The sequence below is a fragment of the Helicoverpa armigera genome, chromosome 7 (genome assembly GCF_030705265.1).
Source record: "Helicoverpa armigera isolate CAAS_96S chromosome 7, ASM3070526v1, whole genome shotgun sequence".
In the NCBI taxonomy this organism is placed as follows: domain Eukaryota; kingdom Metazoa; phylum Arthropoda; class Insecta; order Lepidoptera; family Noctuidae; genus Helicoverpa; species Helicoverpa armigera.
The window spans coordinates 1,302,196-1,315,380 of record NC_087126.1 but is presented as its reverse complement, the minus strand read 5'-3'; the positions used below and the strand labels follow the sequence as shown (position 1 = coordinate 1,315,380).

The following is a 13,185-nucleotide window of genomic DNA, read 5'->3' as shown; positions in this document are numbered from 1 at the left end:
AGCATCGCACTCTATCTGGTACCACGTAGATTTATGAAATGTATATTTTCCTTATACCTTCGGGTCCGTTCAGACAGAATGGATCGTATATAGTGGGAGCGGAGCCGCCAACATAGACCGACTGTAAACCTTACTACAAATACTAAAAACTCAGTTTTCAAATCTGCACTCCTCTCCGAGCCGGTCTATCTGAACGGACCCTTACTCTCCCACAGCAACACAATGAATGACAAACTAGCATAATACTCGGACGTAGGTCAACTGTTATTCTTTGACAGATAGTGTCGACACTTGAAATCTGCAAGTGAACCCTCTAAACACGCCTAGCACATCGATTGAATAAACCACGCAACTTACTTACAGACTTATTCAAAACGTTTCGGCTCTAACATTACAGAGCGGCTTAGAGAGAACTCATGAAAATTTAAACAAACAATAAACTTTACAGCGGCCTTAATGTCTTGAGGCGTGAGCTGGATAAAGTGTACATGCTTTTACTTATGTGTGACTATGTGTGTGTGTGTGAGAGAATTTTTAAAAAAAGTCTTGCTCTCACATGGGTAGTCGGGTTAGAGAGTTCAGACAAGCAATGACTTCCAAGTGAAACAATGGTATTCAGCAGCATCCAGTTAGAATGGCCACACACACTACTATATTTGGTAAAAGATAATGATGATGATGACGACCTGCGTATCTTGCAACATATCTAGCAATATATTTAATTAAACAAACCTCGCGCACACCTGGGTAAATGGGTTCGGATAGGCAATCGCTCCAAACAACAAAACCCACTGGTAGTCAGATTTGTCTAGTAAGACAGGCTGCCGACTCTACCATTGTTGAGAAAAAGCTAGAAAAATGATAATGATGATGGCTTGTACTGAGCTTAGAAGCGTCATTATTTATGTACGTAGGTATACCTCTACAATTCTATGACAAATTTATATTCGTTACTTTGAACGAATACCTTGAATTTCTTGAGGACACTTTGAGTAGTGAAAAAGTAAGAAGCAAGTACCTAAGTAACTTTGTTTTTGTTCTCTGTACAAAAATGGTTACGTTTGTAAGTGTGTGTGCATAAAAGAGTAAGTGTGTGTATGTGCTGCTTTCACAAGAATGCAGTAAAGAGTTTCTTGACATTAATGTTCGTGAAAATGAGAGTGCTTATTTACTGCATTGCTAGCTTTTTATGACTTCTTGTCGAGATGCGAGATACGGGCTTAAAGGGTTCCAGAACGGCTTGCTTTATTATCGAAGTTAATAAATTATAGCTGGAAAATGGGATCATTTTTGTGTAGTCAGAATTTTATGAGGCTGGCAATGATGAGCTGTTGAGACAGATTTTTGCATGAAGTTTTTTTTTATATGTAGGTATTCTGGTATAGAGAAAATGGCATCTGTTATCAATATACCTAATGAAGTAAGATTTTGCACGCAGATTGAAGCAGCGTACATTCTACATCTCACACCAACTTAAATAAACTGAATATCAGTCAAAAAAATCATTATAGGTACACTTGTGAATCTTCAAGACCATTAATAACGATTCATATTCACCTTAACTTTTACCAAGAAATTAAACCAAAACGATCAAAAAAATTACCACAGATTTTACCCCACATACTTACCCAGTATTTCTTATAAAGCAATGTATTCCGTTTAATATCATGGCGTGCGGAGATTACTCCGGCGTAATCCTTTAAGCCTTACTTAATAAGAAGTAAGAAGCAGAAAGTTAACATGTATTAATGTTCTGGGTTTTATTGGGGAACACTTTATGTTTTATTTTGAACTTAAAGACTTTATTAATTGCTGGTGGAATCTTGAGGCATCCAATTTAATTGGGATTGCAATCAAACTGTGTGAACTACTCCCTGATAAGGACAAAAAGTAGCGTATGTTCTTTCTTAGGACTATCTGAGTAAAGTGCATTTACCTCCAAATCAGTTCAATAGCTTTGTTGTGAAGCCGCGACAGAATGACTTTAGCGTTTGTAATGCAAGTGAAGATTAAAACCAGAGTAGTTTCATCCTCTAAAAATGTTCCTATAAGTAAAAGAAACATACATACTTTATATCATATCCAGCCACACTTCTTCTTAACGTCTCAGATCCATCAAGGTCGTTAAGATCTCAAGATCCATCTTTGACGATTTTTGGAATACATATCTTCATAAATAACCTTTTTTGATGGACTAAAGCCCTGTCACACATTGTGCAGCATGTTCAGTTGCCGTGACAATAGAATACATTTAAATATTTATAATGTTACATACCGCAGCTCCTTCCTTTGAACGTTATACCTTCCTATTCATAGATTACCCTACAGCAAGAAGCATTGATGTCCATCACATTATAGATCAATCGAACTTTCTAAGGAATAAATTAGCATTTCTTCAGGAAGCATATCCATCGAAAATATCAATAACAGTTCTAGCCAAAAAACCCAGCATTTCTGAAGTTAGCCATTTGAACACACGGTTGTTACATACCACGTGAGTTCTATTCAATTGCACTTTTGTCAAGGTAAATGTCCATAAATCCTCCCTACAAATAACATACCAACAAACAAAATAACATCTAAAATTATCTCATAAAACCGCAAAACACATCCCCAATCTGCATAACACGAAACAATTCCCAAAGAAAGGCAACACTGTCAAAATACCGTCTTCCACGCATCGTGACGTCACAGCCCATGTTTTAATCAACTTGAGTGACATACGGAATATTTCATAATAAGCCTCTATTACCATACTCCTCGGTTAAACATACAGAATTCAGGACTTTACTTCAGGAGTAAGAATTAACATTTTACATCGTGATGATGTTGGTAGTATAAGCAAAAGTGTTGCTAGCAGAATAAATTAAATACAGTGACGTATTGCTAGTACTAAAATTAGGCTCTCTTCCATATGTTTTTGGAATAATATTATTTTTTTAAACACAGGATCAACATCATGCTGTCTTTTTTATATGCCACGAAGACGAGGAGACGGACTAAATCAAAGCCGGTTCTTCGTCACCTAAGTAAGTATGTTACATATCGTCAGTAAAACATCGTCCACTTCCCTTACATAGTGAAATAATTTTTTAGTAACGTTCAAAATAAATTACGCTCCCAACCAGTTCTTCAATTTTCCGCTACAGTAAAAATACTCCACAAAAACTTTACAAGAAAAACGATAGAACAATAACGTTACGTAACAGTTATAATATAACGGTTAAAAGTAACATTATTAGCAATAAAAAATACAGATGTTCTTTTTTTTCACGATAACCGGTAGGCCATAATTGTGTGTGATTGTGTGTTACATGCACATTGTCTTTGTATGCGTAAGCTCGGGAGCGCTCAGTAGTGGTCGAGTCGCCAACTCATACAAAGACAACGTGCACGTACATTCACCCACACAAGTTCACCTCACCCGCTTTCGTGAGATAAAATATCTATCCCAAGGTGGATGTTTAGGGCGAAAGGGTGCGGTCAACGACATTATGAAGTGTGCGCCAACTGAATACAAATGATGGCAGGTTGAGAGAGCCAATAAAATTATTATTGGACCAGGAAAGGAGTGCGTTATGACCTTCCGAGGATCCTTTAGGGGTGGCTGAATTTATTGCGCTCCTATTAGGGGATGCAGAATGATACCTTATCATTCTTTTTTTGTTGTTTTGGTCATGATGAACCAAAGAGGGTTGCTTGTGCAATCTACTAATAATCTCTACATAAACTGCAACAATACATATCTGCTACTACACCAGATATTTTATTAAAGCGGGAAAACTTGCAATTTTAATAAACATTTACTCACTTGTACAAATAAAACACCTGCAACCTTTTCTCTCACTGCTCTTCTAAAAGTTTTCTCACACAGAGACAAATTACCGTGTGCTATAAAAACAAACACACACACAGATAAGTGCCCATCCATTAGCAACGTACAAGACGATACATCTCAATCAATACTCCTTATTCTCTTAAGCTCAACTGGCTGGGGAATTAATCAATAATGCTAAATAATTGCTAGGTAATTAAATACAACCTAACCTACATCGTCAGAGTATCCTTTGCCCAACGTTTTATGCTAAAACTCATGTGGTACAGATTACTACCAGTGTTTTACATGGACTTTCTATCTGACCTCCTCAACCCTGTTACCAGGGCAAATCAATGCTCTTGTAAGACTTTTTGTCTTCTGTCTACCCGTAACGACTGCCAAATATTTCAAGGATTCAAACTACAGCGGGGACCCACTACCTTAACATGCTTCCGAAACACGTAGCACCCGTGCCAAATGTTTCTTAAAGTCATAATTAAGGCTGCTGTTACTTAGCCACGAGCTCCTCATTACACCAATTTCAACAATCAAAAAAGGTCAGGGAAGCTATTTAAGTAATATCTAATGTTCAAAGTCAATGAAATCAGTACTGAAATGATTCACGACTGTTTTGAAGAGATAAGGTAGGTATTTGGGAATCGTGTGGGCAGTCAAAGGATTAATATGTCGTACTCTTTTACCATTATGATAAATTTTAAATCGTAGGTTGATTTTTAAATAAATATTCGTTCGGTAATACACTAGAAGGACAAGGGACATAAGAAGTTTTACAATCAATAGAATTCCTGGATTCATGTTCATAATGTTTTATGAGCCAAAAAATACTATCGGCCGACTAAAAGTTTGCAGTTTGCACTTTATGAATATGAGACTATTACAAAAAAAAAGGTAAAAAAATAAAGCAGTATTTTATGGTGTTAAAAATAACACTTGACGCGACACACAGACACACCCACAGACTCTAAATTGTAAGAAAATTAAATCAAAAGCCTGCATAGTGTAAACCCGAGACTTCCACGCATTCATTAAAAATTCATAATTAAAGCATAAAACCTTGCGGTCCAACCTCCGTGGTACGCCCTCAGTGCGCGAAGGTCCTAATTTTCTGCCCCAGAGAACATCTTTTTGATGTCTAACATAATAAAGTAAGGCTCAGAATTAAATTCCGTTATAGCGTCAAAGACATCTCATTAAAATTTTGTCATTTCTTGCTTATTCGGTCACTTAATCGAAATTCACGTTTTCATTTTTAGATAAGTGAGATTTTTTGTTAATTCATCGTGAAATATTGTGAAATTGAGACTGTGATGTGGTTGTGTTACTTAAAATTGTTAACCAATTTTATAATTTAGTACGAAAACATTTAATTATATACCCACTGACCGAGGAAATTACTTTCGGCATCTGGATAAAAAGCATATCCTTCCTCGATAAATGGGTGTATCTAACACTGAAAGTGTTTTTTTTAGACCAGACCAATACGTCCTGAAATTAGCGCTCCCAAGCGACAAGCAAACAAACTCTTCATTTTTATAATAATAGTAGTACTAAGTTCCCTATAGTTTTCAGTGTAAAAACTAATCCGCACATATGATTTTAAACACCAATATTTAACAAACAAATTCAGCACAAAACAGTAATCAAATCAATTAAAAAAATAAAAATCCAAGTAAACAAAATAACGTGACACGCTTACTTTGAATTAAACATTCATAATTAAAAGAGGATGGTTAGATGAGACGAAGTGATTGTTCTACGAGAAAGGATGGCGACGCCAAGCAAAAGACTCGTTTATTTAAAACTTTAATCAACATGAACTGGGATCGATAGGAAGGGCAATTACGCTTCACAATCTTTGTCTGTCATTACTGAGGTACGCCGTGAGCCAATTGGTCTGTGCAACGACTGATTGAGCCATAGACTATGTTACTAATGAGTTGGACTCATGTGGGAATTGGAAAAACCAAAGTTAACCTCAAAACGTTCCTATAAACCTGTCAGGTGAAAAAGTCCCCTACTTTTTTGGAAGATACAACGGTTTTTATAATGGTGGGAATCGTTTTTTGAATGAAACAATTTAAAATGTGATGCTATTATAGTCAGTTTAACGCAGTGACAAAAACGGTTTTAGGAGTTACCTAAGTGGCGATTTAAGTGTTCAAGCATAAACACTTTATGTTGACAACGCTAGGTTCCCAGTTTAAATTTTTCCTGGAGAGTCCATAGAGACCTGTATCAGAAAGAATATTCTTGGATACTTCCTGTTCATGCATTAAATAATTGCAATATTCCTTGCTCATTATAAATTCCTCTCAGAGTTAATTCCTGAAAGTTTCATCGTCAACAATGCATTAATTATTATCTTCTGGTCAAGTTAATGTTCTCACAAAAGCGAGTTTTGCCAGCTTCCTAACCAAAAGTTCTAGATATAAGTACCTAGTAAAAAAAGCGAGGATTCCATACTGAAACGAGTCGAAGCAAAACGATCATAAAATTGAGCCCCAATATATCTTTCTTGATATGAAGGTACGAGAAATTCGATTTCGTCAAATGAAAACCATGTCAACGGGTGTTTATTTTATAGGCGTATCTTGAAGTAGATATTTGGGAATAAAAAATATGTGAAGGAAATGGTAGATGGGTCTTCATAAAATGGTGAGAAAAGTTAAGAAGAAAATCTAAGCGATTTCTCTTATGTTTTGTGGGTGGATTTCCTGATCTAAGCTGCTACATATTCTGCAATAATAATGAATGGTTTCGTAGTAGCACAGGTGGTATCATAAAACATTTATATTTTAATTTATCTACTTAACTCATGATTGCGAAAACATTTTGAATGAATTCGATGCCTGAAAGCTTTTCTGAGTTATAACAAGCTTATAGCAATAAAAATGCTACAAGCTCATTAAAGGTTACAAATGACTTTTGCTTCAAAACTAAATAGATACCTAATCTAATCTCCTAATCTCCCATAGAAAAAATATCTTCCTGCCCTACCCTGTACCCAAGTTATTTGGGGTCAGCCCAAAATAGATACTTCATTACAAGTAAATAAATCACGAGCCTAGTCCTTAACAGACTTATATTCAAGACCATGTAACACCACACACCACATAACAAGACGAAATATCAGCCCAAGCAATCTAATTCTTAAAGTTTCTCTAGTCCACACAACTTCGTCCTCCTACTTACTGAAGTACAGTAGTGTATGTATATCCCTGGTGTGTATCGGTAACAAGATCACGTTCGCCGTAAAAGATAATGTAAGAGCCTTCCGAAGTGTGTGATGGCCCCACAGCATCCAATCTCTCCACACTTCACGTCGACGGCTTCTGGCGATCATTGATTCGCAACCGTGTCAGTTAATGAGATCGCAGCGGAGGTTCTAATTAATACTACCTACGTGACAGCAAGGGTTGTGTGATTTTCTAATTAACGTACCCGATAAATTGAATAATGCTCCAGTTTACATTTTCCCTGCGATTTCCATGTAATTTCACTTCAAAAAGGCGTTTCAGTTTTAGGTTAAAAAGGTTTGGAAAGCCTTTTAGTGTCTGTTTCTAATGGGCGTTGGTAAATAACTTAGGGTGTCATCTTCTTACAGTTCAGTTACAACATTCAGGCGACTACACGAGCGTGAAAGCACACAACGTGGGGAGTTGAGAGGGATCGTCTGCCATTAAGTCATTAGCCACGATCCGGGACAACCACAGGTCATCTCAGGGTGTGCTCAGCAATCAAAATGGCAGAGATCTGTGCATGGTGTGGAAACTGGAGGGTGTCACCAGGGAATTGTTTACGGGGTGACCTTGAAGCCCGGGTAACGCTTACCTACGACGCCGCACATAGTCGGTGGTGGCCGGGCTCCAGCGAGCGCGCGGCCATAGCGTCACTCACGCGCGTACCATCACACTATCACTACACACAGCACTCAACGTCACTCATATCAGGCTCTTTGGGGTCCGATGTGGTCGGCGGGCGGCAGGCGTGCGCTCCCCGCGGCCGCAGTTCATTCACTGAAAGGCCCGGGCGACGTGCGCGGACTGCGCAGGCTCGGACATGCGTTCAGGGGGCAACTAGCTCCCTCTGTTTTGTTAGTCGGCCACGCACCGTGCCGGGTTGGGCTTGGGCACGCCGATGCCACCCGATGCCAACTCAGAGGTCACAAGGTCGTAGGTAAATTGATAGCGACACAATTACTGTAAACATTGAGACGGACGTGGGCTCTAGTGTCATGAGGTCCCAGATGATTCATATCGGTTGCACCCTCAAACTGGAATGGGGCTAAGATATGGATATTTCTTGCGTTACGACGTGATTCGAATATATCTGCCTCATTAACCGGTTTTCGATGTAGCGGTAGATTATTTTCCTTCCTCATTTTACACAATTTATGTTCTTGCGTTGGGTTGGTTCTTATTAGGTGAACCGTTGTTCCAGAATTTTGAGCTAGGTTAAACACCACGTTTAAAAAAATTGACAAATTAAATGAACGTCTTTATAATTTGGCTTGCATTATTTTTATACAACTTAGATAGATGGATAGTTTCTCAACATGATTCTAAACCAGTTACATCTACATGACTTTTCCAGTGGCATTTCTCCATTCCCCTTCAAAGGAGAACCTCTAACTTAATACAGTACTTACCTTAATACAAACTCGTTGAGCAAGATGCAATATTGTTGCGGAAAGCATATCTTCCGATCGCCGGTAACTCGCTCCAAGCGCGACCTGAAACGATTCCGGTTGTTTATGAATGAAACAAATCCGTTGCGGACGGAATTCGATTTCATTCAACTTGCACGGAACTGCACTTGGACAGGACTTTAAGATAATTTAAGACTGATTTAAGTGAAGTATGTACTTAGTGGTTTAAACAATGGGCAACTTATAATGTTGTGTTAAGGTTTGGGAATTAATTATGTAATTTCAGCTGAAGGGCGACTTTTCTGAGAAAAGTCTCCCTTAAAGAATTAATTCCAAATAGATACCCGTTTTTTTTATTTGACGCTCTCTGATACCCCTAAATAAAAATGTATGTGACACCAGACCGTACACATTTGAGCTCGTTGCTATGCAACAGCCGTAGGAGTCTTGAGTAGGAGGAGGTTGAGCAACTTTTAGTGTGGTCCGTCCATGGATGGGCAATGAAAAAAAATATGTAAATATAATTACAGTGCTGAGTGCTGTAAATAGGTAAATCTATACTAATATCTTCAGTTGGGGACGGCTTCCAGTCTAACCGGATGCAGCTGAGTAGGTACCAGAGTTTTACAAGTAGCAACTGCCTGTCTGACCTCCTCAACCCAGTAACCCGGGCAACTCAATACCCATTGGTAAGACTGGATGTCAGACTTACTGATTTCTGACTACCCGTAACGATGTAATACATATAAAAATAATACAAAAAAAACGGCCAAGTGCGAGTCCGACACGCGCACGAAGCATTCCGTACCGATTTATAAAACGGACAAAAAAATCACATTTGTTGTATGGGAGTGTCCCAAAATATTCGTTTAATTCTAGTTTTCAGTATTTGTTGTCATAACGGCAACAATAATACATTATCTGTGACAGCTCTCTAACTATAACGGTTCATGAGAAACAGCCTGGTGACAGACGGACGGACGGACACAGGAGCGAAAACAATAGGTAGGGTCCCGTTTTAACCTTTGGGTACGGAACCTTAAAAATAAATCTTTTTTTTTTATTTGTACTAAAAGTAATGAACCGATTTAAAAAAATATTTACTGTTTGGAAATTATCTCCGATTAAGATAGGCTATATTTTACCCCGGTACGGGCAGTAGTTTTCGAAAAAAACGGCTAGTATCAATACATAATGTAGTTACCTATGGTGAGTATTATCCTTATGTACACAATTATGTCCCTAACGTGCTCTACATTTGTACCCCATTTACTACCTTATGTATGTACCCACCCACCTTATACTTATGTGCTCCCCCTATTCAATTTCTGCCAAGTACTTACTATGTACTCCAATTAATTTTCATTACATTTATTGTTTTCATACATAGGTACTCATTGTTTGTAAAATAATATCATTATTGGATCATAGCATTGCATTTTTTCCAAGTTTACAAAAACAAGAAATAATCATAAAGCTCGCACGAATAGAATAGTTTAAAAAGAGATATGCGTAAGAAGAAACGTATTGACCGTCCATGTTCTATAAAGTTGCCAAGTAATAAAATTGAAACAATTATTTGTAAGATAATTAATTGTAAGATATTGTTTAATAAATTAGATTTTGTTTTATTTAACACTAGAGCATAATTTTACTTATTTTTCATGTTGTTTTGGTTCATAATAGCTATATAATATTTATTTCTTACTTAAATGAATGGTTTTCGGTTTGACAGCTACATTGACTGATTCTGAAATTGGCAACACTAGTATAATTTCTTTTTATTTCGGTTCTTTGCCGAGTCGTTTAGGGTACGTTGATAAATCCGTGAAAATCTTGTATTTGTTCATATTTCTGTGCCTAAAATTATTATATTGTAAATTTACACTATATTCCCCGTCATACGCAATGGATATTTTCATAATAGTTATTGTTGATAATCTAAATAATCGCCGCGGCAACTTGACGTTTAGCACGCAGGAAACAGTAACCTAAACATTTGTAACTGTGAAGTAAAACGTGGTATTTTGGGTTTTCAGTGAAGAGCGTCAGAATGAAGTACAATAAGCTCGTCACATCCTCAAGGAGGAAAAACAGGAAGAGGCATTTCAGCGCTCCTTCACACATCAGACGAGTGCTTATGTCTGCACCTCTGTCCAAGGAGTTGAGACAGAAGTTCAACGTTAAGTCTATGCCAATCCGCAAGGATGACGAAGTTCAGGTAAGCCAACATTGCTAAACCTCCTTTATATCAACTTGTGTTCGTTTCGAGGTTATGTTTGTATGTGCGAATCAATATGATGAAGAATAAACCATTCTTAGACCACGGACGATTGCGGCCGTGCTACGGACGAGTTTGAGGTTTTCTCCTACGAGTCTTCGGCGCGGTTAGCTAGTCTGTGCCATGGTGGAACTAAGGCTCTGATTGTTTTGCACTACATTCATACATTTTGGTAGGACTGCACACTAACTGAACCGAGTTAATGCCATGCCTTTTTCATTGTTTTGTCATAAGGAAGGTTATAAAACGCAATGCACTTGAACTCTACATAATGTGGAATGTGATTTGTGAATAATCTTATGTTGAAGAAATATAGAGATTATAAAGAGGGAAAACCTTGCATTTGCATGTGAAAAAGCTTTCTCTTGTTTATGTCGAATAGATAACTTTCAAGATATACATATGTGACCAATTTGTTTGCTAACCTAAATACAACATGTATAGAGGCTGAAAATTCTTTCATCTTTTATGCCACCCTAAGCTCCAAAGTAAGTTAATTCTGGTACTTGCAGATGAGGCAGTCTACAAATGACTGAGATCTGACCAACAGTCATACTTTTTGGTCAAAGGCTGCCAGGGTTGCTTAGGGTTGGTATCATTAAAGAATATATTAAAATTTCCCTCAAGAATACCATTTAAAACTAAGTTAAACTTTCAAGATAGGGTCTTATGAAGCTTGTGGCATCTTATATTGATAATAACATAGTATTGACCAATTTTTGTACTCTGTTTTAGGTTGTCCGTGGTCACTACAAAGGCCAGCAGGTCGGCAAGGTAGTCCAGGTGTACCGTAAGAAGTTTGTCGTCTACATCGAGAGGATCCAGCGTGAGAAGGCCAACGGTGCCAGTGCGTACGTGGGCATCCACCCTTCAAAGGTATATTATTGTTTACCACAACAGTTCTCACACTAAATAATTGTAATCTCAATAAGTAAATCAAACATTGTGTTGATACTGGAAACATCAAATTATGCATGCAAACTAAATTGCATGCTTTCTAACTCTGGAAAAAAGTACGACTACAGTTATTTTAAGTGAATTTGTAATCTTTACTAGAGTAACATTCATTGTTTTTAATTTTTTATTTATAAGTGACATTCTTCACAACATAAATGTGTGTGATTGAAGTTAGTAACTGACACTCGTAGCCTGCAATATGTTTTTACAACTTTTGATTCATTTCCCTGTGATAACAACTTTGCAAAATGTTGTCTGTGATTACACTACCTTAGTAACTTCATAATGATGATAACTTAGCTCTGATAATGTGCTTTTATGTCATACATGTTGCAATGCATGACAGGGGCACAAGTTGTGTTGAAACACTTCCATGGCTCTGACCAACTACCATTTTCCCTCCAAAATCTCACCACATTGACCAATATTCTAAAATATATTTTTTTTTGTTTACCACAGTGCGTGATTGTCAAGCTAAAGATGAACAAGGACCGTAAATCTATCCTTGACCGCAGAGCGAAGGGCAGGCTCGCAGCCCTGGGCAAAGACAAGGGCAAGTACACAGAGGAAACTGCCACCGCCATGGAGACCTCGTAAACATAGATTTTAAGACAAATAAAAAAACTAAAACTCCTACTTTGTATTTCATTTATCTTTTCTCCAAATATATCCCTTGAGACGACATGGACATGGCACAAGTAGGCCATTGTTGTAGCTTTCATGAACAGAAAAAAAACAAAAAGTTCAGTTGCTTCTAGTAACTGCAATAGCATAAAATTGTGGACCTCCTTTTTGGGATGTTAGTTAAAAATACTCTCGCCTGATCAAGGCGTCATAATGAGGATCTGATCGCAAGATTATATGACTTCGAATCAGTATAATTTACCCTAGGGCTTGATTCTGCTAATTTTACTTAAGCAACAATGATTGATATCCAATTATAATTGAAGCGTACGTATACCGCTATTTTTCTTTTGGATAAACGTTTTCGGGCCCTTGGTTAACTTGGTTATGGCTAACTACATCGTTGCATTATTTAATTTCTAAATAATCTAAGCCTTACAGCATATCCAAGGACTTGCATAAATACTATTCATGTGTTCCGAGTATACACGTACAATTCGTTTATAGGAATTTCATTTAAATCGCTTCAGCCATTTTATCGTAAAAGTAAGCAAAGAATTTGCTGTTTATAGCAAATAAAAGATGCTGCTAGATGCGATAAACGGGCAACTTTTTATCTGGGTATGGATAGGTACCTATGCCTAAAAGCAGTCTTAGTAAGGTCATGTTAGGCCCTCATTAAAATTTGAATAGGTATTATTCAGACTGCTGAAAACTTGAAAGTGTAAATAAAACATTTTGTATGATAGTATAAATTTTAATATAAAAAATGTATGAGCAATAGAGCACCTCATTCATTTTTCAATTAATACAATCACAAACTTACTAATCCGTAGG

General features: G+C 37.3%; 2 protein-coding genes across 2 annotated transcripts in view; one reads left to right on the top strand and one right to left on the bottom strand.

Moving 5' to 3' along the window:
* Positions 1-8,047, bottom strand: part of LOC110376058 (muscarinic acetylcholine receptor DM1) — a 71,147-nt gene extending 63,100 nt beyond the window's left edge. Inside the window, exon 1 of the mRNA XM_021334395.3 lies at positions 7,670-8,047. The gene's annotated coding sequence lies outside the window, so the exon portion shown is untranslated. The remainder of the gene's footprint in view (positions 1-7,669) is intronic.
* A 2,110-nt stretch (positions 8,048-10,157) lies between these two features.
* On the top strand, positions 10,158-12,360 carry LOC110376089 (large ribosomal subunit protein uL24). Its single transcript, XM_021334443.3, has 4 exons — positions 10,158-10,297; positions 10,526-10,707; positions 11,503-11,643; positions 12,184-12,360. The coding sequence occupies exons 2-4, from the start codon at positions 10,540-10,542 to the stop codon at positions 12,319-12,321; spliced, it is 447 nt and encodes a 148-aa protein (XP_021190118.1). The 5' UTR covers positions 10,158-10,297; positions 10,526-10,539; the 3' UTR covers positions 12,322-12,360.
* The last annotated feature ends 825 nt before the right edge of the window (positions 12,361-13,185 follow it).

Excerpts from the sequence above, each read along its gene's own strand:
- LOC110376089 (XM_021334443.3), top strand. The coding sequence starts at position 10,540 with ATGAAGTACAATAAGCTCGTCACATCCTCAAGGAGGAAAAACAGGAAG. Across the intron at positions 10,708-11,502 it reads GCAAGGATGACGAAGTTCAG|GTTGTCCGTGGTCACTACAA; the intron begins GTAAGCCAACAT and ends ACTCTGTTTTAG. Across the intron at positions 11,644-12,183 it reads TGGGCATCCACCCTTCAAAG|TGCGTGATTGTCAAGCTAAA; the intron begins GTATATTATTGT and ends TGTTTACCACAG.